The sequence below is a fragment of the Protopterus annectens genome, chromosome 5.part0, assembly GCF_019279795.1.
Source record: "Protopterus annectens isolate FY-2018-M chromosome 5.part0, PAN1.0, whole genome shotgun sequence".
Lineage (NCBI taxonomy): Eukaryota > Metazoa > Chordata > Ceratodontiformes > Protopteridae > Protopterus > Protopterus annectens.
In genome coordinates, this window is record NC_056735.1 from 258,239,264 (window position 1) to 258,264,553 (window position 25,290).

A 25,290-nucleotide genomic window follows, 5' to 3' on the forward strand; every position below is an offset into this window, starting at 1 on the left:
TGCCATTCAGGTATTCAACAAATTCCTGTAAGTATGTAGCATCTGCACGCCACACCATCCAGCAATCATCTAAATATCTGCGCCATATATCAATTTCCACAAGATAGATACTGTGAAGTGGATCATATATCATACATTCTTCGAAAAAAGCCATGAATAGATCCGCATAAATTGGAGCAAAAGAGGCTCCCATGGCCGTGCCATGGAACTGCCAATAGCATTCCCCTTGAAAGTAAAAAAACATTTTTGTTCAATACATGTTCAGCCATGCAGATAAGCAAGGTATTAAACCCAGGGGAATATAAGGCAGACAGGTCTAACCAGTACTGTAGAGCTTGTAGACCCGCCCAATGTGGAATGCTAGTGTACAAAGCTTTGACATCTAATGAGCACATAAGCCAACTAGGCTCCAATTGTGTATCCTGAATGATCTGTAAAAATTGTGTGGTGTCCTGCAATCTTGCCCTGACAAACGTCAATAGAGGTTTTAAGTATTGAGTAAGGAACATGGATAGTGGTTCAGTCAAAGATCCAATGCCTGAGACAATGGGTCTGCCTGGTGGTTTTGAAATTGATTTGTGAATTTTGGGAAGAAGATATAAGACTTGTTTCTGTGGATCTTTAACCATGAGATGTTGGACATTGCTCTTGCTGATAATGCCTTCTTCTGCTAGATTCAAGGAGGAGTCTATTTCCTTCTTGAATACTGGGGTTGGATCAATAGCCATACTCATGTAACAACTTGTGTCAGATAGTTGTGACCTACCCTCATTGAGATAATAGCTCATGTTCATCACTACTACTGCTCCACCCTTGTCTGCTGGTAGAATCGCAATATTATGATTATTCCATAGCAGTTGTAAGGCCGTAATTTCGGGGGGTGATAAGTTATGTCCTCAAGTATACTAAATTCTTTGTGTTGGAAATGTAGATCCCTGAGTACTGATTGCAAAAAAATAGATACATGTTTGTTCATTGGTGGCTGAAATTCAGATTTGAGAAATCTGAATTCATCAGATCTTTGAGACTCCCTGTCAGAAAAAAACAATTTTAGATTCAGATTATGACAGAAACTAATAACATCTATAACAACATTGTATTCATCAGAAAAAAACCCTGGTACAAAACCAAGACCTTTATTCAAAAGTTCTTCTTGTTCATGAGCCAATGTTACATCAGACAAATTTAAAACATTCTGATAAACACAATCAGTTATGTTAGGAGGTTCTGAATCAACCCCTCTAAGGAGTTGGATTTTGTTCCTGTGCTTATGTTTGCATCCACCTTGACGCCTTGTGCCATTTCTAAAGGGACTGTCATATTTGATCTTTTGCGGTTCGGTGATTCTTTGTATCCAACACTATCATTGTCTTTATATGAGGAATCTTCCCCTAATGTACTTGTATTGGATTTTTCCCGAGTTTTTAAGATTGATCTAGGTCTTTTCCTAGTTCTAGTAGTTGTGGACCCCTGACTGGCATCCATAAATCTAACTGTTCTATGAGACTCAAAAGGGTGTCCTCTCTGATAGTCCGAGATGTCCCTATTAAATATTTTGATTTTCCTTTGTCTAGTTAATTTGTCATGGTTTGCCAGCTCCTTTGACAATTTCTTGGTAGATTCAATAAATGTAGGCAGGGACTCAAATTTTTTACATTCCTGACATAATGTTCGAACCTCATTGAGGTTGATATCCACCATTCTTTCATAATATTGTGCCAATATATTAACAAACAACATGGATGTTTGTTGCAAAGCTTCATTCCATTCCTTGGTTAGTCTCTCTTCAGATCTACCAACCAGAGGTTGTATAAGTTAACCAAGTATACACCTTCTGTGAAGTTTACAATAAAAAACTTAAACTGGTACATAAACGCTCATCAGTCTACTAAGATGTTTAAAAAACAAACACATAAAAATATATGAAAATAAATATGAACAAAACCAAACATCATAACTAAATGCTGCTAACATAAATAAATTGTGTGTATATAAAAACAGTAAAAACAAAAAAATATATGCACAAATAAATAATGTATGAGCAGTATATGCATATGTATATATATATATATATATATATATATATATATATATATATATATATATATATATATAAGCAGACACACCTCTGACTACTATAAACAGATGTATATCTAACAGCCAAGGCAAAAAAGTGTGTTGGGGGGGGGGGGGGGTTAACAATGTTACTTAGCCTTCTGTCCCTTAAAAAAGGTTTGAGTGAGAAAGCTTCATTCAAACCCATACCCTTACATACATACATACAAATATTTCAAGCATGGGCATTAATGCCCTTCTAGCTTGCCAACATACCAAAACACTTGTTCCCGTAATAAATGTCCAGGCTGTTCTTAAAAATATCTAAACTATTACTTGCTTTAATGTAATTTGGTAGTCTGTTCCAAGCATCAGCTACTCTGTCAGAGAACCAGTTAGTACACTTATCATTCCTATAGAATCTTCTACATAGGTTATCTGATGATTCTCTAGTACTTTTTGATAACCCCAAACATTCCCAGAGTTAGTTATCCCTAAATGCCCTATATACCTGAATAAGATCTCCTCTTAAATATCTGTAAGAGACACTGTACAAGTTCAGATATTTTAGTCTTTCATAATAACTTAGATTTCCACATCCATGGATGCCCTTGGTATATTTCCATTGTACTCTTTCCACTTTATTCATGCTTGTTTTCCTATACGGTTTCCGTATTGTTATTCCATTCTCAAGATTGGGTCTAATGTAACTAACAAACAATGACTTCATTATGTTTGATTTCCTAGACTTTATACATCTTTTTATACAACCTATAGTTCTATAACTATCATTAGCCAATTTGTTGATATGATTAGAAAAACTCATAGCTGAATCTACCCATATACTCAGGTCCTTAAACGAGTCTACAGTTTCAATCACTGTGTGCTGTATTAAATATTCACCTTTCAGTTTGTCTCCCAAATCTCATATGCTTAGTTTTTGATGTATTTATCAACATATACTCCTGTGCCCAAATGGTCAATTTAGTCAAATTATTTTGCAGACATGCCTTATCTGTAACACTTGTAATCAGTTTACCTGATTTCAGGTAGTCAGCATATAGACTGTAGAACACCTCAGATTAAAAAGTAAGGTCTGAAAGATACAATCTAAACAAGTAAGGGCCTAGGACAGAGCCCTGTGGGACACCTTGAATGTAACCAAGGATTTCACCTGTCCAGTTGGTGTGTGATACTTGCCATGTCCTATTTGTAAGCAATGCAGCTATCCAGCTTATCAACAGTACATCAATAATTAGTTGTACTAATTTATTGATCTGTGTTTTGTGTATGACCCTGTCAAATGCTAAAGTTAAATCTATATAAATCACATCACTTCACAATTTTTCATTCATAGCTGTTATTATATTGTTATAGATCATCATGTTACAGGTGGTAATAGATCTATTTTCAACATATGCATGCTGATATATGGTTTCAAGTCCCAACCTTTCCAGTTCTGACAATAACTTATCCAGTATTACCTTCTCCATTATTTTTCCACAACATGAAACTAGACTTAAGGGTCTATATGATTCTGGGTTTGTCCTACTCCCCTTTCCTTAAAGACAGGTTTAATAATTGCACATCTCCATTCTTGAGGAATCTCCCCATATTTATATGACCTAGTGACTAACAGATATAATGGTAGTGTAAGTTCTTGCTGAAGTGTTCTCAGGTCATTGTTACTTATTCCGTCTCCTCCCTGTGCTTTGTTTGGATCCAGTTTGCACAGTTCTTTTTCAATATAAGTTAATTTGATTCCAGTATCTGGAGTTACCTGGATGTCACTAGGACAACTTACCACCCCTTTTGTGCAGCCAAACTGTTTTGCATAAGATTTTGTAAATATATCTATAATCTGTTGTGTCTGAGAATAAGTTTTAGAATCTGTACACAGTTTATCAATTTGTGTGTCTTTACTCCTTCTACATCTTATGTATCTATAAAAAGGTTTCCTATTATACTCAATATCTTTGTATAAATTTATTCAAATTTTTCTTGATCTTGTATAACACTATGCTTATCTGTTTGTCCAGCTTGTTTATTTCAGTTTTCAAAGTTGTAGTTCGACCTCTCTTCCATTTCTTATATTTTTTTCTCTCATCTTAATCAGGTATCTTTTTCTTATGGAAATATAGCCCCCTGATGTTGCATGCCTATTTCCTGATGTTAAACATTTTTTTTACTTTTTGCACTCGATTTCTCTTTCAAAACTTTCCACATTCCATCTGCAGGTTTTCCACTGAACATCTCACACAAGTTAGTTTTATATAGTAACTGTTTTGCTTCTCCATAATCTGTAATTAACCTTCTGTGCATTGGCTTATATTTCATTTTGGCAGAATTATCTAGCAACAAATTAACCTTAATAACTCCATGATCACTGTACATCAATGGTGGTAAAACTTGGCTTGAAGTTACAGTAATTTCTTTGGGAACACAAAGAATATTTAGCATATTCTGTCCCCTGGTAGTTTTTTTACAATCTGAAGCATTTGTTGTTCCTGAATATACTCTGTGAATAATTTATTTACTAACCTTGTTGAATCAATATTATTCCAGTCTGTTTCTAGTAAATTTAAGTCCTCAGCTAATATTATTTTTCCCTCCTATGTTTCATGTAAGAAATGTATGAATTCCTCTAGGTTATCTGCACTTGACTTTGGTGGTCTGTACACTCCAATAATTGTTATATGTTCCAGGGTTGACTTTATTGTCACAGTTACACAGTCTGTAGTATTGGTGTTATCACTGAACATGTAATAATCACAGGTCTCATAGCTATCTTTAATCCTTATCATAACACCTCCACCTGATTTTTTGTTAGAATGCCTGTTACAGTAAAAACATTTATACCCTGTCAGAACCTCATTTCCAGTCATTGTTCTTTAACCATGTTTCACAAACAATAACAACATCAATCTTGTGGGAACGTAGCAAATTATCTAATTAAAAAACTGTATTATTAATGCTTCTAGCATTAACAACCACCAGAGATGCATCAAATGTTGCTATCTGTGAACTGTTACATTTTTGACCTGGCACAAATCCTGGCTAGTGTTTGTCAAATATTGCAAAATGGATGCTGCAGTAGCGTTGTCGCCTCATAGCAAGATGTTGTCCCATTCAATTCTCAGCTAGAGCGTCTTCTGTGTGGAGGCATACATGAATGAGGCTTGCCTTCGTTGAAGGTTGTGCATCAGGGCTGGTAGCCCGGTGCGTAAAAATCCACTACCAATCATTAGCGGACCGGAATTCTGCTGTGGCGACCCCTAACTGGGAAAAGCTGAAAGACACAAACAAATCTGCTGCAAAAATTATTTTCCCTGATCTAGACAAATGCACACTATCCTATCTGAACACGTGTGCCCAAAAGAAGGCTTGAATGCTCTACACGTTTCCATTTTTTAGAACAGGGCATGTTATGTTGTCCTATCTCGCCTTCATTCTTACAATGATGGGTTCGGAGCCGATCCTCGACTCCGACTCGGCCGAATGCATAGCTGAAAGTCTCAAACCTGGCTCTTGGCAAGAAGGTATCCCACAATGCAGTGGTATAATTCCCCAGATCTCATTTGCTGCTTTACAAGGATGGATGCGCTCGTCTTGGCCGTGGCTAAGTTGTGAAAAATTCTCTCTTATTTTTTCTCTAATCTGTTATATTTGATAATAGTTAGCTAATATTCTATTTATATTGTATTTGTTGTGTATTTTATTGCATTACAAGTTAGTTAGTGATTGTTTTATCCCCTTTGGCACAGCTTTTGCCGTTGCCTTTTAGGCCTTCTGGTATCCCTTGTAGTGGTTGTTGTTAAGTCTATCATTGCCCATTTAAGTTAGAGGGCTTGTAGTTAATTATTGTCTTGTTCTAGGAAAATAGGACCGTTTGAGTTAGTGGTCCTATTTTCTTTTCCCTGGTTGTCTTTTCCTTGTTTTTCCTGTAGTTACTATTCTGTGTAGCTTTAGATTTTCAATAGTTCAATAGCTAAATATTTCTTGAGTTGTTGCTTTTGCAGTCTTACTTTAACCATGTCTAAAGACCCAAAACAGAGAGAACATAAGTCTTCAGGCTTTAAAAAATGACAAAAGTGCTCACAAAAAATGTCTCTCACAGATGGACATGTTATATGTATTTATTGGCTTGGTGCTATTCACCTACAAGAAGACTGCAGTTTCTGCCACTCTTTCAGTGCAAGAGTACTGCAAGAAAGGCGAAACAAATTGATTCTGATAGGGCTCTTAAAGCCAACTTTTGAAGAAGCTATCCATAGTTCTTCTTCCTCTTCTTCTTCTCCTTCATCTAAAAAGGAAAAATCTCAAAAAAGAAATTCACCTGCAACATCGGATCAGTCGGAGCCGCCAAACTACTAAAAATTTCCAAGGCCACTACCTCCTCAGCGCCGTCGGAGGTCATATTACTTGACAAGCCTGGTACTTAGGCTCCAAAGTCCTCGGAGCCACAAGATACCTCTACTCGGAGCCGGTCCATGGATATTTCACCGGTGTCTCAGACATGGAGATCTCCAATACTTCACAAGTCTTGCTATCCATCCCTATCTTCCAGGTCCACCAGGAGCTTATCGGATGATGATGTGAAACGGGTGGTGCACAGACTCATGAAGTCACTGGCGCTGGCTAAATTATTCTTGGCTCCCACCCATTTTGTCTCGGAGCCTACTGTACCAGTTATACCCACTGTTGTTCATCCTCTGAGCCAAGCTGGTCCCTTGGAGCCGGAGTGCTTGGTACCGCTTACTGTGGCTCCATCAGTTCTGGGGCCCCCTTCAGTGTTCATGGAGCTGACATCTGCTCCGACTCTCTTGGTGCCATCCGGGGAGTCTGGGAGCTGAGGTTCCGTGGTCAGCCCCGGGGGGGGGGGGGGGGGTTCTTAGCCACGATCGTCTTCAGTGCCAAGTCTACCCTTCGGAGCATCAGCCCGGGTTAGCTCGGCTCCCACATCGGCCTCGGGTCCAATCTCGTTGGTTCCAGTGCCTTCCTCTGTCTCCTCAGAGCCAAGGGAGTCTTCAGAGCCAGCAGGATCTGCCTTTGAACTGATGAGTGTGTTGTCTACCCATTCAGCACCACAGAAGGATACTAGTCCTTGTCCCCCCTAAGGCACCGGCTACTGTCTCGGCACCACCCATTCCACAGGACAGCAGAGATCTAGAGCCTCAGGATCTCCCAATGGGTGAATCCCTCTCCGAGGCCTCCCCAGAATATCCTTCTGAGGAGAAACCTCAGAAGAGAACTTGCAAGAGGAAGCATGTAGGATCCCCAGATGAGTCCGTCACTTCAGACACTGACCTCGATGAGTTGGAAGGGTCCCCACAGTCGTCCTCTGATGATATCTCATTTGCAGATATTCTAGAGATCCTGAAGCAGAGATGCGGCTGGCAGGCCACCACCCCTTCTGATGAGAAGTCAGTGTACCTGAAGGCTTTAGTATCTCAACCTTCAGCCTCCTGGGTGTCTCCCTCCTTTCGATGAGCTAATGGACCTGGTTAGTCAAAAGGCGTGAGAGTCACCTGACACTATGGAGCCATTCCCTCGGAGGCCAAGCAAATTCTTGTCAGCTGCTTCGGGAGAGGATTTCCTAACTAAGGGGGTACCCATAGATGCTATGGTGGTGGCAGCAGCCACCAAGAAGGAACTTTTAGAGACTTCCTCATCTGTTCATCCTCCGAATAAAGACTCTCAAACGATAGACAGATACAGGAAGCATGTCTTTTCATCAGCAACATTCTCCCTACAATCGCTGAACTACCTATCCCACTTTACAAGGCTACAAAGAGATCTCCTGAAAGAGCTAGGAGATGCTCTACAAGGTTCATTAGCTGTGAGGGGGAATGAGAAGGTCTCCTCCCAACTGTCTACCTTAAATTCCATTGTCAACTCCTCCATGAGACTGATATCCTATGCAGATGATGGAATGAGCAGGGCAGCTGTTCCACAGTTTCCCTCAGGAGACACTCCTGGATGTGCTTGTGCAATTTTGATGAGCCCTTTAAGTCTACTTTTACTACCGCCCCATTTGATTGTTCCTCACTCTTTGGACCCAAAGTAAAAGACACTCTCACCCGGTGCAAGCAGGAAGGAAAAACTCTCTCTTGCCATTGGAGTATGTTTTTCTGTACCTTCAAGACCTTATCCCAAAGGTCAGAAAAGTGGGAAAATGTGGTTGAAAAGATCCTAGAAAGTTTTCCAGGATGCACGGGGTGATTACTTCCTCAGGGGCAGAGGGGGAGGTAACAATGGTAGATGCCGCCCCAGAGGCAGAGGGGTCCCACAGAACCAGGGTGACTGTGATTCCTTTCGCAGACGCCCTTATCAGCGCTCCTGAAAGGAGGCCCAACTTCTCTACTCTGGAGGCAGTCCGGGGACATTTATCCATGTACCTAGAAGCCTGGCAATCTATCACAAGAGACAAATGGGTACTACAAATAATATCCAGAGGATACTCCATTCCATTCTCCCATCCTGTGCCACAGACCAGAACAGTCCCAGATGTTCCACCCAATCTAATGGAGCAAGCAACTATAGAGATCCAAAAGTTGCTGCAAAAAAGAGTCATCCAAGAAGTCCCTGCAGATCAAATAGGATTCGGAAGTTACTCAAGATTCTTTTTGGTGCCAAAAAGAACAAGGGACTGGAGACCCATATTAGACCTAAGAAAATTAAACAAATCTGTCAAGAAGTCAAAGTTCTGAATGGTGACACTGCAGTTTATACTTCCCTTTTTAAGGAAAGACAATTGGATGTGCTCGATAGACCTTCAGGATGCTTACTACTATATAAAAATGGACAAGACATCAAGAAAGTACTTACACTTCTGGCTGGGAGCCAGTCATTGCCAGTTTAGAGCTCTGCCTTTTTTGTCTCACTGCAGCCCCCAGAGAGTTCACCAAATGCATGGCAATAGTCGCCGCTCACCTGAGGCATCTAGGATTGAGTGTTTCCCTATCTAGACGAATAGCTCCTATCTGCCACCACCAAGAATCTACTCCAACAAGCCAGGGATTTAACTTTGGACGTTTGCAATCAGCTGGGTATTAGTCAACTTTCAAAAATCTGACTTGTTGCCCTGCCAACATATTACTTTTATAGGCACAGATCTAGACACCTCCTCTATGGTAGCATGTCTTCCATCAGAAAGATTTGTAGCACTCAGACAGCAGATACTTCACCTCCTTCCAAAGACCAAAGTGAAAGCAAAGATAATTCTAAGATTACTAGGAACAATGGCTTCCACGATTACACTGATCCCTCTTGCCAGAATGCACATGAGGATCCTTCAATCACTGTTGTTCTCCCAATGGTCACTTCAAGAGCTTCCAATGTCTCACCTCATCAAAATAACGGAATCATGCAAGAAAGACTTAAGATGGTGGATACACTCCACTCATGTGACCATAGGGAGACCCTTTATTCCACATCAACCCATAGCTACGGTGACCACGGACACTTCTCAGATAGGGAGGGGGCATTATCTGGGAAGAACAGTCCAAGGCACATGGCAAGAACACGAGGCTCACTTGCATATAAATGTCCTACAGATGAGAGCAGTGCTTCTTGCGTTGCAAGCACTTCATGACTCTCTCCCTCTAGGGACAATTGCAATACATTCAGACAATATGTCTGTGGTTTGGTACATAAACACGCAGGGGGGAACCAGATCTTACCCCCTTTGTCAAGAGGCCTTAAGAGTTTTGCAATGGGCAGTTTCTTCCCAGCGCTTTCTAATAGCAATGCACATTCTGGGAAAGTCCAACGTAATAGCGGACAAGCTGAGCAGACCAATCCTAATGCCTCATGAGTGGTATCTCAATCACAATGTAGCGGAAATGATTTTCCGAACATGGGATCAGCCTTGCTGCGATCTCTTTGCCATTCCCATGAATGCCAAGTGCAGCAACTACTTTACCCTAATCCCCCCTCCAGAGGAGACACCAAGAGACGCACTTCCTCACGATTGGCCCTCGGGACTACTATATGCTTTTCCTCCACTTCCTGTCATAACCAGAGTCATTCAGAAAGTTCAGTACTCGGGAAGCAGGATAATTCTCATTGCTCCTTACTGGCCTTGCCAAGTTTGGTTCCGCATCCTGTGGCCTCTTCTTCAGGAGAGGCCTTGGATTCTGGACCCAATGCCAGATCTGCTGACTCATATGTCAGGAGAGCTTCATCCTTCTCTTCACACCCTAAAATTGACAGCTTGGCTGCTCCACTTTCCAATTTAGCCAGGCTTCACAATTTTACTCCTACAGTTAAACATAGTTTAATGTCCTCGCATAAAGCTTCCACTAGAAAACTGTATTCTAGCAAATGGAAAAGGTTTTCCTTTTCAGCTCAAAACAAGAACATTGATTCTTTTTCTGCACCTATCCATTCTATTTTGGAATTTTTGGCAGAACTGTTCCAACAAGGTTCAACTTGCTGCAATATCAGATTTTCACATTGGTGAGTCTACTTCCAACTGTCACACAGGTTGTGTAGAGCCTTCTTAAAAGGTGCCTCCCTATTAAGACTTTCCTTTAAGGAATCCCTTTCTCCGTGGGATTTAAATTTTGTTCTGTCTCATCTCACTTTACCACCTTTTGAGCCCTCTTCATCTTCAGACCTCAAGTTCCTTTCCTGGAAGACCTTGTTTCTAGTGGCTATAACTTCTGCTAGAAGAGTATCAGAGTTACAAGCTCTTTCTATTAAACTGCCATATTTGATTTTTCATAAGGATATGAAAAGGGTATCCTTGCGAACTAATCCATCCTTTCTACCTAAAGTCTCTACTTCAAACAACATAAATCAATCTATAGAGCTTCCAGTGTTCTTTCCTAATCATAGCAACAAGGCAGAGCACAAATTACATCAACTAGACATGTATAGACACCTCTGATTCTATTTGCATAGGACCTAAGACTTCAGAAAATCTGACCAGTTATTTGTATCCTTCTCTGATGCGAAAAAGGGTAGCTCAGTTTCTAAAACTACTCTTTCCAATTGGCTTTCTAATTCTATTACATTCATCTATACCTCAAATCACAGAGCTTTACCTTTCAAAGTGAAGGCTCATTCCACTAGAACAATGGTTACATCATCTGCCTTTTAAGCCAGAATTTCCATGGATAATATTTGTGCAACAGCTACTTGGACCACTCCACATACTTTTATCACTCACTACAAAGTGGATTTGGCATCCTGGGACAGGGCCTCCTTTGGTTCCATGGTGCTTTAAAGGTGTACTCCCATGAGCCACCCAGGGTAAAGGTGCTAGGGATGCTGTCAAATCATTGTAAGAATGAAGGCGAGATAGGGCAACGTAACATAAGGAAATTATGTATTTACCATAACGTTCCATGTTTGTTGTCCATCTCACCCTTCATTCTTATGAACCCTCCCTTCTTCCCCCTGCCAAAGACTCCTTGTGGACCTGGTAGATGTTTTTTACTACCATCAGGAGTTCTTTGTCTCAGTTTGTTTCTCCTTCTAGTAGGTATAGTATATAGTTGGATATATGTATATATTTGTATATATGTATATAGTGTCATTATCATTCAGCAGTAGCAGCAAACAAGATCTGGGGAATTATACCACTGCATTGTGGGATACCTTCTTGCCACGAGCCAGGTTTGAGACTTTCAGCTATGTATTCGGTGGAGTCAGAGCCGAGGATCGGCTCCAAACCCATCATTGTAAGAATGAATGGCAAGATGGACAACAAACATGGAATGTTATGGTGAGTACATAACTTCTTTATTTTTCCATGTAGGTGTTTATCCAAAAAATCTTTTCATTCACAGTGACCTGACTATCCTTTCTATAGGTGATTTGTAAAAAGTATGTCCTAACACCAGTACAAGCTATACTATCTAGGAAGGCTGTCAGTTCCCGACTAACAGTCAGAGAATCTTTGTTGGTGACATCATTTGTACCAACATGAATAAAAACAGATACATACTTCCTAACATTAAGGCATTTCAAGGCTTGTTTCTCATCTTCTATTTTTGCTCCTGGCAAGCATAACACTACTCAATGTTCATTATCATCTCTGTAAATATAAGTATCAGTTCCTCTAATAACTGTATCTCCAATTGCAAGAATATCTTTGCTGACCATCTCTGAAGAAGCTTCGGCTTCTAATACAGTCATTTCTGCTCTATCAGTTGTTACGAAGGATAGATCTTCATCACTATTAATCTTATTGATTCCACTGTGTTCATTACGTATTAAATTCTCATCCAGCTGGCATTGTAAATCCACAGCTTGAGCCATTTAGTCAACATCTGTCTTTCTCTTCTTTTTTCTTACAGTAATGTTCTTCAATCCTTCCAGATTTGGTTTTGATTTCTTCCTTTTCACCTTCCCCTTGCCTTTTTTCTACCTCTTCCATTGGAAAGGTGATGCCTTTTTCTGTAGACTGTGGGTTTTCTGATAGATATCTTCATTCCCTGTCGCCAGTGTGTTACATAACAAAGCAGAATCCTTTTTACAAAGTATTCTCTTTCCTTTACAGTCATTAGTCAGTTTTTTTTCTTCGTTGTTATTTGTTGAGAACTTCTTCCTTTCTTTCTTTTTTGTTTCCTTCTAAACAAACTCTAACCTCAGATTGCTGAGTACTTGCATTCACAATTCCATAGTTCTCAGAGACATCATCATGTTTCATAGCGGTTGAATGTTCTTTGCAGAAAATGAATGCATCATTTCCTAAATCTGTTCTATTTGTTCTATGCCTAACATTATTTAGTTAATCAGTCCAATCATTAATATATGATACAACAGTTCTCCAAGCCATGCCAGTTGCACAAGTGCAATCATCATCGTCGAGATTTGCTTCTAACAATGGTAAGCAAATCATCCAACTTTTGACACGAGGAACAAAGATCACCAGTGTTATCAGCTGTTACCTTTAAATATGCATAGCATTTATTATACACGGTACAAAATACTTGTGCATTAGCAAATTGTTAATTGCATACTCATTTAAGGAATCCATATTCAGCTTTAAATTAATAAAATATTGCAAAGGAAAACAGTTAACACAAAGTCAGTAGCAAAGAATTAAAAGGAACTTAAATCACGCAAAGGCATGCAGTAGTCGCAGTTGCACCTCCTTTTAACAATACAAATAAATAAAACTGCTCTTACCAGTCAATTCCACAACAAATCACAAACCAAGACAGGATTGTTTAGATATGCCCAGAATTTTCCTCTCTGCAGTCTGTGTAAATTTATAGCTGTCTAGGCCCCTTGGGGTGGCTAGAGCTTGCCTGTCTAAAACCTTTCCCTTTCTCACAACCAGCAGTGAAACTAAAGGTAAAACAACAAAATATGAATTAAAATAAAGCTTGTTAATAAGCAGTCTCTTCCTACCTGCAAGTAGTTAAAAATAGTGATAACAAATGCAATATAAATTCAAATAAAGCTGCTTTTACCAGTCAACTCTACAACAAATCACAAACAAAGAAAGGATTGTATAGATATGCTCAGAACTGATGACCCTCAATCAGCCTGTAGCAAAACAGTAAATTTTTGCTCAGTCTTTTCCAGTGTGTTCCTATTATTCCCCAAACTTATAGTGCTTGACAAGATCTCTGTGATGAAAAATACAAATCTATGGATGGTACTTTCTTCAATAATATGTTTGGCAACAATACTTCTGGTGTCTCCAGTGCTGCTGTAATATATATGTTTTTTTAAGGAACAGAAGGGTAAGTTACATTTGTTAACCTTCTCTCCTCCCTCTCCTTTCTAACACACTTTTTTTTGCCTTGGCTGATGTACATATTTTTATAGTAGTAAACCAAGCTGGAAAAGACAAACTAGTAACTTCAAAATGGAAAAAACCAGGATCCAACCAAAAGACACACTGAGGCACAATAAGCTAGCGCTTTCATCCACTTTTAATGATGTGAACTTCTGAAGAATTAAAAGTGGATGAAAGCGCTAGCATACTTTTATAGTAGTTATAGGTGTGTCTGCATATATGTATGTATATATATATATGTGTGTATATATATATATATATATATATATATATATATATATATACATACATGCATATACTCCTCCTACATTATTTATTGATTTTATTTATTTATTTATGCATGCATATATTTTGTTTTTATATACACACATTTTTTTTTATGTTAGCAGTATTTAGTTATGATGTTTGGTTTTGTTCATATTTATTTTCATATATTATGTATGTGTTTGTTTTTTGAACATCTTAGTAGATTAATAAGCCTTTATGTAGCAGTTTTAAGTTTTTTATTGTAAACTTCACATAAGGTGCATACTTAGTTAACTATTTGGATTATAGGACTGTTTCAGCCTTTGTTGATGCAGTTCTGAATTAAATGTTTTAAAACATCCGTATATTTGCAACAACATGATGAAATGGTTTACATATGATGCATATTATACTGTTTAGATATCTGTAATATATGTCTTATTTATTATATCTGAAATCTATTATATAAGTTTTGGTGAAACATACTAAAAATGTATTTCTTGTTAAAAGTTTCAGGTTACTTTAAATCATTTGGTTTCCACTAAGTATTTAATTGGAGGGAAAACGGTTGCTAGCAGTGATTGGTTTAACAGTGTTTAAAATGTTTAGGTTTGTGATAGAATTTTATTTCTGATGAAGTGTAGGAGCACTACGCAAAAGTGCTTACATGTTTTTTTATTAAATAAATGTTTGGTTTTATGCTGTGCATGTCCTTTGCCTGCTTGGATTTCTTGCAAGGTTAAATTCTGTTCAGAAAGTGTCAATAAGAGATGAAACCTTTATCCATTTTGATGAAACTCTTTGGATGTGTTCTGAGTTCTTTAATACTGACTTCTAAATCCTTATCGTTTCTTCTGATAAAGACAAAAAAAAATCATTAAAACTTGGAGAGGTAGTAGAGGTCCATTTCCTTGTGATGCAGTACAAGGCTATTGCTAATATTGTCCATAAAATGAATGAATTGGATTTATTCATAGGAAAAGTTTCATCAACATTAAAAAAAAATATTGTTTTGGTTAATGAGAAGTTATCTGTAAATAAAGCTGAAAGAAATCCATCAATGTCTTTCCAAAATTGCCTTAGATTAGAACATTCATAAAAAATATGGAACCAATCTGCATTACATAGTGCTAGACATCTCTAGCAAATAATATTGTTAAATTTTTTTTTAATTTGGCAATTTTATCATGGGTTAAAAAGGCTCAATGTAAAAACTTCCATGTAAATGTGCTCCAATATTGGTCCCAGGAAGTGAATATTACTGAAGATAGTAGTTTAAGATTTTCTGTCTCAGAAAGATTGTGTGAAAGATCTTTGGTCATCGTGTTCCATTGTTAATTGTTAAGATGGACCTGTAATTTAACAAGTTACTGTGTAATTTAGGTACTAAATTATAAGTTTTTAATAATTTTGCACAAATCTTGAGAGTAAGTGATTATACTTTGTAACAATAACCAATCTTGTGATGACAAGTTGTATTGTTGTACATGTAACATTAAGTCTTTAATACAATGTTTCCAACAAATAAAATGTTTACTTTCTCATTCATTGAAAAGGTTGATATGTAGCTTATTCGAAAAGATTTTTGTGATTTTGAAAGGAATTATTAGGTCAAACCAAGTCCAATATAAATAGTTTTCAAGACAATGACATCTTTTTCATACTCCTGTAAAATTAGGCATGGATAGAACACTGTATTCTTTCAAGGAAATTAAAGCTTTTGTACTCCAATACAAGTTTGTTATTGTCATAATATGCTGATTTATTATTCTATAATATGAAATTTAAATTTTTCATTTAACATCACAGTCTTTCATTGTGACATAGTTAAAGGATGTTTCCTCTGTAAAATTATTTCTTTCACAGAAAGGAAACATAGTCTGAAGCAAAATCATTGTATTAGTACACCACAGATGTATAATGTTGTTCCTGTTTGGCTATATGTTCACCCTCTAGCAGCATCATTGCTTGGCTCACATTTTCAAGAGCCAAGCATGTTATGGAACTTAGGTGCTTTAGCCCTTGCATTTTGGCCCTCTTCTGACTGGCTTCCTTGAGAGGTTTAGTTTGTACTTACTAAAATTCTTTCCAACAGTCACATACTGCTGGTGGTATGAGAAGTCAGGCATAGCAGGTATGTATCCACCCTATCAGCTGCAAGAAGAGTCATCGTATCGCAGTGGATACATAGTGCCATTCCACAGTCTCCTTTTGTATGTACTGTACAGCCTCTCCATGCAACATCAGGGTTGGATTTTCTTGAGAGCTGGACAAGTAAATATATTCTTGTTCACTTGCATCTGTGAGATGTACCTGTTGAATGCATAGCGGTTGAACTAAGGAACATAGAGCCTGGATGTACACTCTGAACTTAGTGAGTGACATTATGATGTGAACTTGCAGATGACATGCTTATACCCTATTGCAGGAAATACAGATTTTTTTTCCAGAAATATGCCACAGCTGAGCATTTTAGAAGATGAAATTCCAAGTTACCAGTTGCAGAGTTCTTCTGTTAAGGGATCGTAAATGTTTTATGTCCTTCATTCACACCTTCATCTTGCTGTACAGAAAGGATAAAAACTAGGCAGAATTTGTCAAGGAAATCTTTACAGGTTTCTATCATAAACCATACCCATGCTGTTATTTATTAACCACTTTGGAGAACGTGTTTTGTAATAGATCTGCAAGAATTTTCCCCATACAAAGGCATTTCAACTCTGTGAAGTGCTTAAGCTTTTGGTAAATATTTAACAATGTGTTTTCTGCAGCAGATAATACATTTTCTTTCTCTCATCCCTTATTGTTGAGCACTGCCTGAGGGCATGTAAACCATGCAAAGGGCTCATGTTCCAAAGAGCAAAGGTTTGAAAGCATAAGCTTCAATGGCTTATAATCAGTTATATTTGCCTTTAGTTAGTCATGCTGCTATTTTATCAGCATTATCATCCATTTTTCTTGTATGTGGTGGAAAGAAAGCCAGTACGGATACTCATCCCTGTTAAAAAGACTGCTTATGTTACCTGACAGGCTTTAGCCAAGTGTGTGTCTGTCTGTCTGCTTGTGTGAGATGGGGCCCAGGAGAGGTCCAGCTAACACCTCTGTGAAAGACTGACCATGAGATTAGTAAAGTGGAAGACAGGTAAAAGTCCTTTTTGTTGTTGTTGTGTCTTTCGGGTTTCCCCGGTTAGGGGTTGCAACAGAGGAACTCCGATCCGCTAATGATTGGTAGTTGATTTTTATGTGCCGGGTTACCGGCCCTGACGCACAACCTTCAATGAAGGTACGCCCATTCATGCATGTCTCCACGCAGAAGACACTCTAGCGGAGAATTGAACCGGACAGCGTCTTACTGTGAGGCGACCAATACTTCTGCTATCCCTGTAAAAGTACAGTTATATGATGAACTGAAAAAGATACTTGAAACAGAGGCTTTTATAGCAGGTAATACAAAAAGGACTTTTAGGACTTAGGTAAAAGTCCTTTTTGTATTACCTGCTATAAAAGCCTCCGTTTCAAGTATCTTTTTAAGTTCATCATATAACTGTACTTTTACAGGGATAGCAGAAGTATTGGTTTGCATGTGTTAGGGTTTTTTATGTTTTGTTATCTTTAAGATTCGTTATAACCCATGAAAAAAAAAAAAACTACAGTTCGCACTAATTCATTGATGTGCAGTAAAGAAACTGTACTATAACAATGTGGCTCATCTAAGCAGATTCAGTAGTGTATATGTGAATTATACAAAGTGTTTTCAAAACTGCAGTGAATTTAAAAAAAACAAAACATTTTTTAAGTTGTCTGCTCAGACTTTACTTTAAATAACTGCTTGTCTTTGTCTTATGATACACTGACTTTTCTTACTGCAATCTCATTACTGATATAGTTATTTAAAACAAAGTCTTTGTTTAATCAGGCCTCTTGCTGTTCCAAGCATTAATTGTTCTTATTGGGTATATATTACATCATCAAACACTTATAAAAAGCAAACGATGAATAATCGAACCCATGTAAGCGAAAGCTTACAATTTCGAAAGCTCAGAACAGAGATTTTTTTTCCAAAAAAAAATCTCTGTTCCAAAAAAAAAAAAAAAAAAAAATTGACATAATACATAAAGTGGGGGGGGCTTCACCCCCCACACCCCCTACTTAAATATACCAATTCTGAGATCACACTACAGTGCCGAAAACGGCAAAGTAATGGGAAGCGACCAAGCAAATTCTTTCCCTGGGAAAGAATTCACTTAAAAGCCGCTTTGCTATTTTGCCTTTTCGTTGTTTTAAGTTCGACCAAGACACATTCGATATAAAGCGTCTTCGGTCACCTAATAGGAACCCTTCTTATTTGTTAACAACTGAAATGTTTAACACTAGCTTTGCAGTGAAGGTAAAAAAACTGAGAAGTCTTGTGCCATATAGAATTCATTGAAATTATATTTGCTTCAGGTGTGGCGAGCCTCATGGTTTTCTGTGTTGAATAACAAGGGAAGTACTTATGGTTGGGAGTAATAAAGAAGTTATCTGCTTTTTAAATGCCTCATATGTATGTTGGTATTTTGTTTTGATGCTAGAAGTCCATGTCTGCTGTGTGATATTAGAGAACTTTAAAAAATATGAAATCAGCACTATAAAAGTTGTGTGGCAAATTGTACTTGTGTATTGCATAACTTAAACCCACATTTTTTGATGAACAACTTATTGAACCTTAAAGAAAATAAGATTTCCACCAAGAATTCCCCCAAGAGCTAACTAGTGGTGATCAGTCAAAAATTTGACTTAGTGTGCATTGCACTGTCCCTGTGTTTCATCAACTATCCTCCAATGAAACATGCTTTGAAAAAGTATAAAAAGAAAAAGAAAATGTATTTAAGGCAAGCCCCCTTCACCCCAGACCCCCTAACTTATGTATGCCAAATTTGTGGTCACACAGCAGTGGGAAAAATTGAAAAAAAAATGGAATTCTCACAAGTGCAGGCAGTTTTGATAAACTACAATTTAAAAACAAGAGAAGTGTAAGATATGCTTGCATTGTTGTATATTTGGACCCTGTACTGCAACCTACTTCAATATGGAATTAACATCATATAACACTTATAAGATTTGCATACATAATTTGTGAGGCTTGCTGTCAATCTGTACATCTAAATTCCATAGGTGAATTGTCTTCTTTATTCTTACACTTCTGTTTTAGGTGGCATTCTGGCAGGACTAATATCAGATAAACTGAGAAAAAGAGCTTTGACTTGTGGAGTGATGTTACTGCTTGCAGCACCAACGGTAAGACTGTCTTAATGTCATAAAAATAAAACAAAAGAAAAAGATGCATTAAAGAATGGCATTGCAAGGAATCTTGGAAAGTGTGCATATTTCCCATAAAAGGATTTTTAAGCAGTACAGAACCGGAACTAGGAAAACATTCTGAAGATATCTTTATCACTAATAAAATTTAGGGAGTCTGGCAGCCAATAGCATTAATCTTTGTAAGACCTTACTTATGTATGAGCAATTCAGATCCTGTATCCCAGCTCAGAAGAACCATATTTTAAGTTACACCCATTTGCTCCCCCAAAATGTCTGACAAAGTACTCTGTAGAGATTTTTTTTAAATCAGCCAACTCATTACACTCCCTAAAACATGTTCCCTGTCATCTCTGCCTTTCCCATCACACCTCCAGTGTTTGCCATCTTACTGTGGAAAAAATCTCTAAAGTTTGTTTGGTGTATAAAAATTCATATGCAAAAACTTCCAAGTGAAAAATCCTAAACCTCCAGGACTTTGCTGCATACTTGAGAGCCATAAAAATGTCCTCCCATTGTTCCTTTGTAAATTACCTTTCCAATCTCTCTCCCTATCCTTTATCTCCTCTCCATGATTCGTATAGTTATCATGCAGTATTTTATTAATTATCCCCTTTTTAACAGCAGATTCTGTTTTAGACTTAAATAAAAACTGTACCAGAGTTGATCTTTCACTTAGCACTCCCCTATCTTTTATCATTGTCTGTACTCTGATATCAATTCCTAACAGGGAGCACGGTCTGTAATCTGCAGTCCAAACTTCTGCTTGGCCTCATCCCACTGTATTACTTTCCCTCCGTACTTATTTTATCTGAATACCTTAACATCACTTTTATTCTGATGTATAACCTTCTGCTTGTGTTAAGTATATGAAACTTAATTGTGTAGCTTTTAGCATTCCTTCAGATCAGATAATCAAAATCACCTTGATCTATGGAGATAATCAACTTAACCTTCATAAGTTTTGTTCTTTTTCTATTCAATCCTTAATAAGTTCATTCAAGTCTTTAGTAATTATTATCCACAACTTCTGTTCTGCTTGATAAAAATATGCCTGACCTGTATATAAAACTAAATGGACTAAAAAAAATTTCACTCCTTGTATTTTTGCATTCTTATCTATAATCAAGATCTTCCAGTTTCTCCGTTTTTGTATTTTCTTTTGTTTAGTCTCTTCCCACACATCATTAACTGCCAAAAGAGAATCCTTTTTTAATCCATACACCTAAATATAACAGTTGTAGAGATAAACTAACCATCAAACCTGACAAACACTCCACTCCAGAAAATCAAAATATATATATAATTGCAAGTTGATAGGAATGGAGTGTGACAGGAAAAAACAAAGATATTCAAATTTATCGATAAAATCACTGTTTATTCACAGTGGTCCAGACAGATAAGCGCTTTCGCTAAATAGCATCATCAGATCTTAAAAAGTCTCTGCCCAAAACTAAATCTTTATATATACAAGTTTGAAAATCTTGTACCCAATCAGACCTTAAAGTCAATTAGCTGCATTAAAGTAATATTACTTTTATAACAAATATCTTGACAGTGTCTACACAAAACTATTATTATATTGATAAAAGTTATCATAAGAATTCTCATAAAAATTGTTGACATATTACAAAAAATAAAAATATAAAAATATATTAATACATGATAAAAATATATCTACTATAAGAACTTTCATGTCTACTTCTCCTATATGGAATGATAAAGAAAAAAGCTTCTACTTGAACAAATGTGTAACATGAATATCTAAGAAAGCCCTATATATACTACTCACTAGTTGGATAAACAAACCTATTACAAAAAGTATAAATGCTTATGTATATACTAAGAACCCATAAACACACCAAGACATAAAACATCTTTGTAAAGAAATCCATACGCAACTACAAGAGTGGATGGCTAATAAGAGAATGTTACTCAATATTTAATATTCCTACGTCTGCATAATACTGGTTTGATGGATGCCCTTCCATTCAGACCCATGCCTCTATATGCTCTTAATTTTATTATCCAATTCCCATTTCTACATTCCGTGTGATTCCTAATATCACCTTCACGCGCACTGGGGGTTATAACTTCCAAGGCTCTGAACAGGAATTTATGTGTGTCCCCACAGTGCATCACATGTTTGGCCAAAGCATTGTGTATTGTACCTTTCTTAATATGAGAAATGTGTTCACATATCCTGTCCCTGAAGGACCTGTTAGTCTTGCCTACATAAAAAGAAGAACAAGTCTGACACACTGCTAAATAAACTAAATGGGTGGTCATGCAATTAGCAGTCCCTGTAATTGTGAACTTCTTTTGTAGGTCTGGATGTAAAAATTCATTGTTGGTATCTATATATGTACAAAAATTACATTGACCACAGGGTGTGGTATATCCATCATCTCTATTCAACTCATCGTGTCTAGGAGAGCATAATAACCTTTTTAAGTTCTTCTTATTCCTAAAAATAAAGCTCAGTTTTTCACCAAGTATATTTCTTAACTTGTCATCTGCTAATAAAACAGACCAATGTTTGGTTATAATATGTCTAACCTCTACATGGTCTGAAGTAAAAAATGATGGAATCTTAATGCAAGGTGAAGACTGGTCATGTCCTGTAGTATGGTTTGATACTATAGGTCCAAAATAAGGTGCTGCTATGTCTTTTCGTAATGTTGGAATTATACCAAGTTGTTCACTGACCTCTGCTTCTTTATAGCCTCTTACCAGTAGCTTATTTCTTAACTCTTGTAACTCTCCTGTAAAACCAGATTCTGAAGGATTCAGTCTGGAAGCTCTAATCCCTTGTCCTTTCATGATATTCCTAAATACATAGCTGGGGTGCATACTTGATCTCAACAAAAGAGTATTACTATAACATGGTTTCCTATAGATACCTGTATTGATCAAGCCACATGGTAATTTTTCTATATACAGGTCAAGGAAATCTATTCTGGTACTTGACTTATTCATGGTGAACTTAAGATAATTTGTCAGATTATTCATTTTTGAAAATAGTATATCCAACTCATATTGATGGCCATCCCATAGGACAAAGAGGTCATCAATGAAATGTCGATAGAATCTAGCATGTTCTCCAAATTCAGGGATCAGGAATAATACATTTTCCTCCCAATAAGCCAAAAACATATTGGCATAGCTGTTCGCGCATGGGGTGCCCATTGCCACCCCATCCAGCTGCCTGTAGATTTTGTCACCAAATATAAAAAGGTTGTTTTCCAATACTAATTCTAAAAAATAAGTAATTAGTTCAATCTGTATAATTGTATATTCACTGTGTTTTTTCAAGTATTCTGTAATATATTGTATACCTGTTCCATTAGGTATAATGGTAAATAGAGATTGTACATCAAATGTAACCAGAGTCAAAGCCCCGATATCACCAACTGACTTAAGTTGTTCATATAATTCTATTAGGAATTGTTTACTGTCCTTGAGTACATAACTGTTGTTATTCAAAACTGGTCTCAAATGTTTTTCCACATACACAGACATATGCTCAGTTACCCATCCACTACCTGCTACTATCGGTCTCATTGGAGGGTCAAATATATCTTTGTGAATCTTGGGGAGGCCTTGTATCACCGGTATGAGTGGAGCTTTAATTGTCAAATACTCAAATAAATTTTTATCAATGGTGCGACCTTTATACATATCCAACAATGTATCTATAATATACTTTGTTATTCCATGGACTTCATCTTTAGAAATTTCTACATAATATTTATCTTCCAAAAGTTTATCCATTGCTTTAGCATAATGACTAGCATCCATGACTACTATTTTCCTCCTTTATCTGCAGGTCTAATTACAATAGATGATTCAGTCTGTAATAATTTCAAGCTTTGCCTTTCTCTATAGCTAAGGTTGTCCTTACGTCTATGTGGAAAATTTTTATTCAAGTTCTCATAATACACATGGCATTCTTCCTCTGTTAGTTTGAAGTAAGCTTCAACTAGAGGATGATTTATTGGAGCATGCTGGCTCAAGTTCCTAAAATGATACCAGTAGTATATAGTGCTTTCTTAGATATTCATGTTACACATTTGTTCAAGTAAAAGCTTTTTTCTTTATCATTCCATATAGGAGAAGTAGACATGAAAGTTTTTATAGTAGATATATTTTTATCATGTATTAATATATTTTTATTTTTTGTAATATGTCAACAATTTTTATGAGAATTCTTATGAGAACTTTTATCAATGTAATAATAGTTTCGTGTAGACACTGTCAAGATATTTGTTATAAAAGTAATATTACTTTAAGGCAACTAATTGACTTTAAGATCTGATTGGGTACAAGATTTTCAAACTTCTATATATAAAGATTTAGTTTTGGGCAGAGACTTTTTAAGATCTGATGATGCTATTTAGCGAAAGCGCTTATCTGTCTGGACCATTGTGAATAAAGAGTGATTTTATCGATAAATTTGAATATCTTTGGTTTTTCCTGTCACACTCCATTCCTATCAACTTGTAATTATATACATACACCTAAATAGTTAATTTTATCCTGTCCCCATAAATATGGATAATGCTGAACCAATTCATGTGTCGGTATGGATCTATGTCACAAGATCGAAAGTTCAAAAGACTGAAAACCAAAATACCTAAACTCAAAATACAAAAGCATTGTTAATGCAGGGGACAAGCTCCCTGTACCCCCACACCCCCTGCTAACTATATATACCAACTTTGAGATCTGACAATAGTGGAAAAGGGGAAAATTCCCATGTTCAATATTTTGAGTTTCAGATATTTTGTTTTTCAGTCTTTTGAACTTTTGCTCTTATGGCATAGACCTGTGGGTATATAGTTTATCACCATAGCTATTGTTTTATCTTCATTAATTTATATCCATAAAAGACTTGAAACTGTGTCAAAATATTCCACAACACCAAAATGTCTTTTTGTGGATTTTTTTAAGTACAAAATAAATAAATAAAGCTAACGTTTCTTGATTATCATGTTATTTATATCTGTAATTTTGTGAGTCCCTTATTTTCTTTGCTAATAGCTCTAGATATAAATTGGATAGCAAATTTTAAAGAGGAGACCCCTGCTTTGTTCCTCTTTTCAAACTCAGCTTGTCATAGAAGATCCCTTCCACCTTAATTCTTGTCTCTGACCCTTCTTATATCTTCCTAATTGATGCTATTATTCTGTAAGTGAGTGCAGGTACTACCATTTCCCTACTTATAAAACCCCAGCTGACTCTACGAAATGCTTTTGCTGTACCAAGACCCAAAAAGAATTGCAATGCTTTCTTACATTCTACTTCCCTCTGGATCATCATTGTTCTATTAATGTCAAATGTTTACATCAATCTGTATCTATCAATTTTGGCAATACCTTTGCCATTCTATTATTAAAGATAGAAACACTTTATAATTCTGGCTAAAATTGAAATAGGTGTATATGAAGCTGGTTCTGAAGGTTCTTTATCCTCTGTGCATAATACAGACACCACAACTTTCTTCCATGATACTGCTCCCCCCTTAAAATACAGTTAAACACAACCGTCCAGATCTATATCAGTTTCTTCCCTCCTAACTTCCAAACGAATGCCATTTGTTCCAGGAGATTTCTCTGCGGATTAATCACACATTGTCATTTTTTATCTCATCTCCTCTTATCTTAGCTATGAGTTGTGGACCATCGTTATTCTCTAACGGTGGCATGATTCAGTCTTTCATAAATATTGTCCAGAAATAAAGTAGTTTGTGCGGCTGTTTGGAGTTTCCGATATAAACCCGAAAACCCAGAATTCAACACCTTTTTTCAAGCTGAATGGTTATCTGAGCTTACAGATAACCAACCAGCACAAAGATACAGCAGAGCGTGAGAGAAGAAAGCTAAAGGAAAGTCTGTCCAGTCCACCCGCATGAAAATATTGGCGGCATC

The 25,290-nt window shown here is 37.0% G+C and overlaps 1 protein-coding gene across 3 annotated transcripts in view; it reads left to right on the forward strand.

Moving 5' to 3' along the window:
- The window catches only part of SLC37A1 (solute carrier family 37 member 1), an 815,749-nt gene that overhangs the window by 635,752 nt on the left and 154,707 nt on the right, over positions 1 to 25,290 (forward strand). For all 3 annotated transcript variants that reach the window (XM_044072224.1, XM_044072226.1, XM_044072225.1), the window contains exon 14: positions 19,254 to 19,339. In XM_044072224.1, coding sequence (XP_043928159.1) covers positions 19,254 to 19,339 — 86 coding nt within the window. The remainder of the gene's footprint in view (positions 1 to 19,253; positions 19,340 to 25,290) is intronic.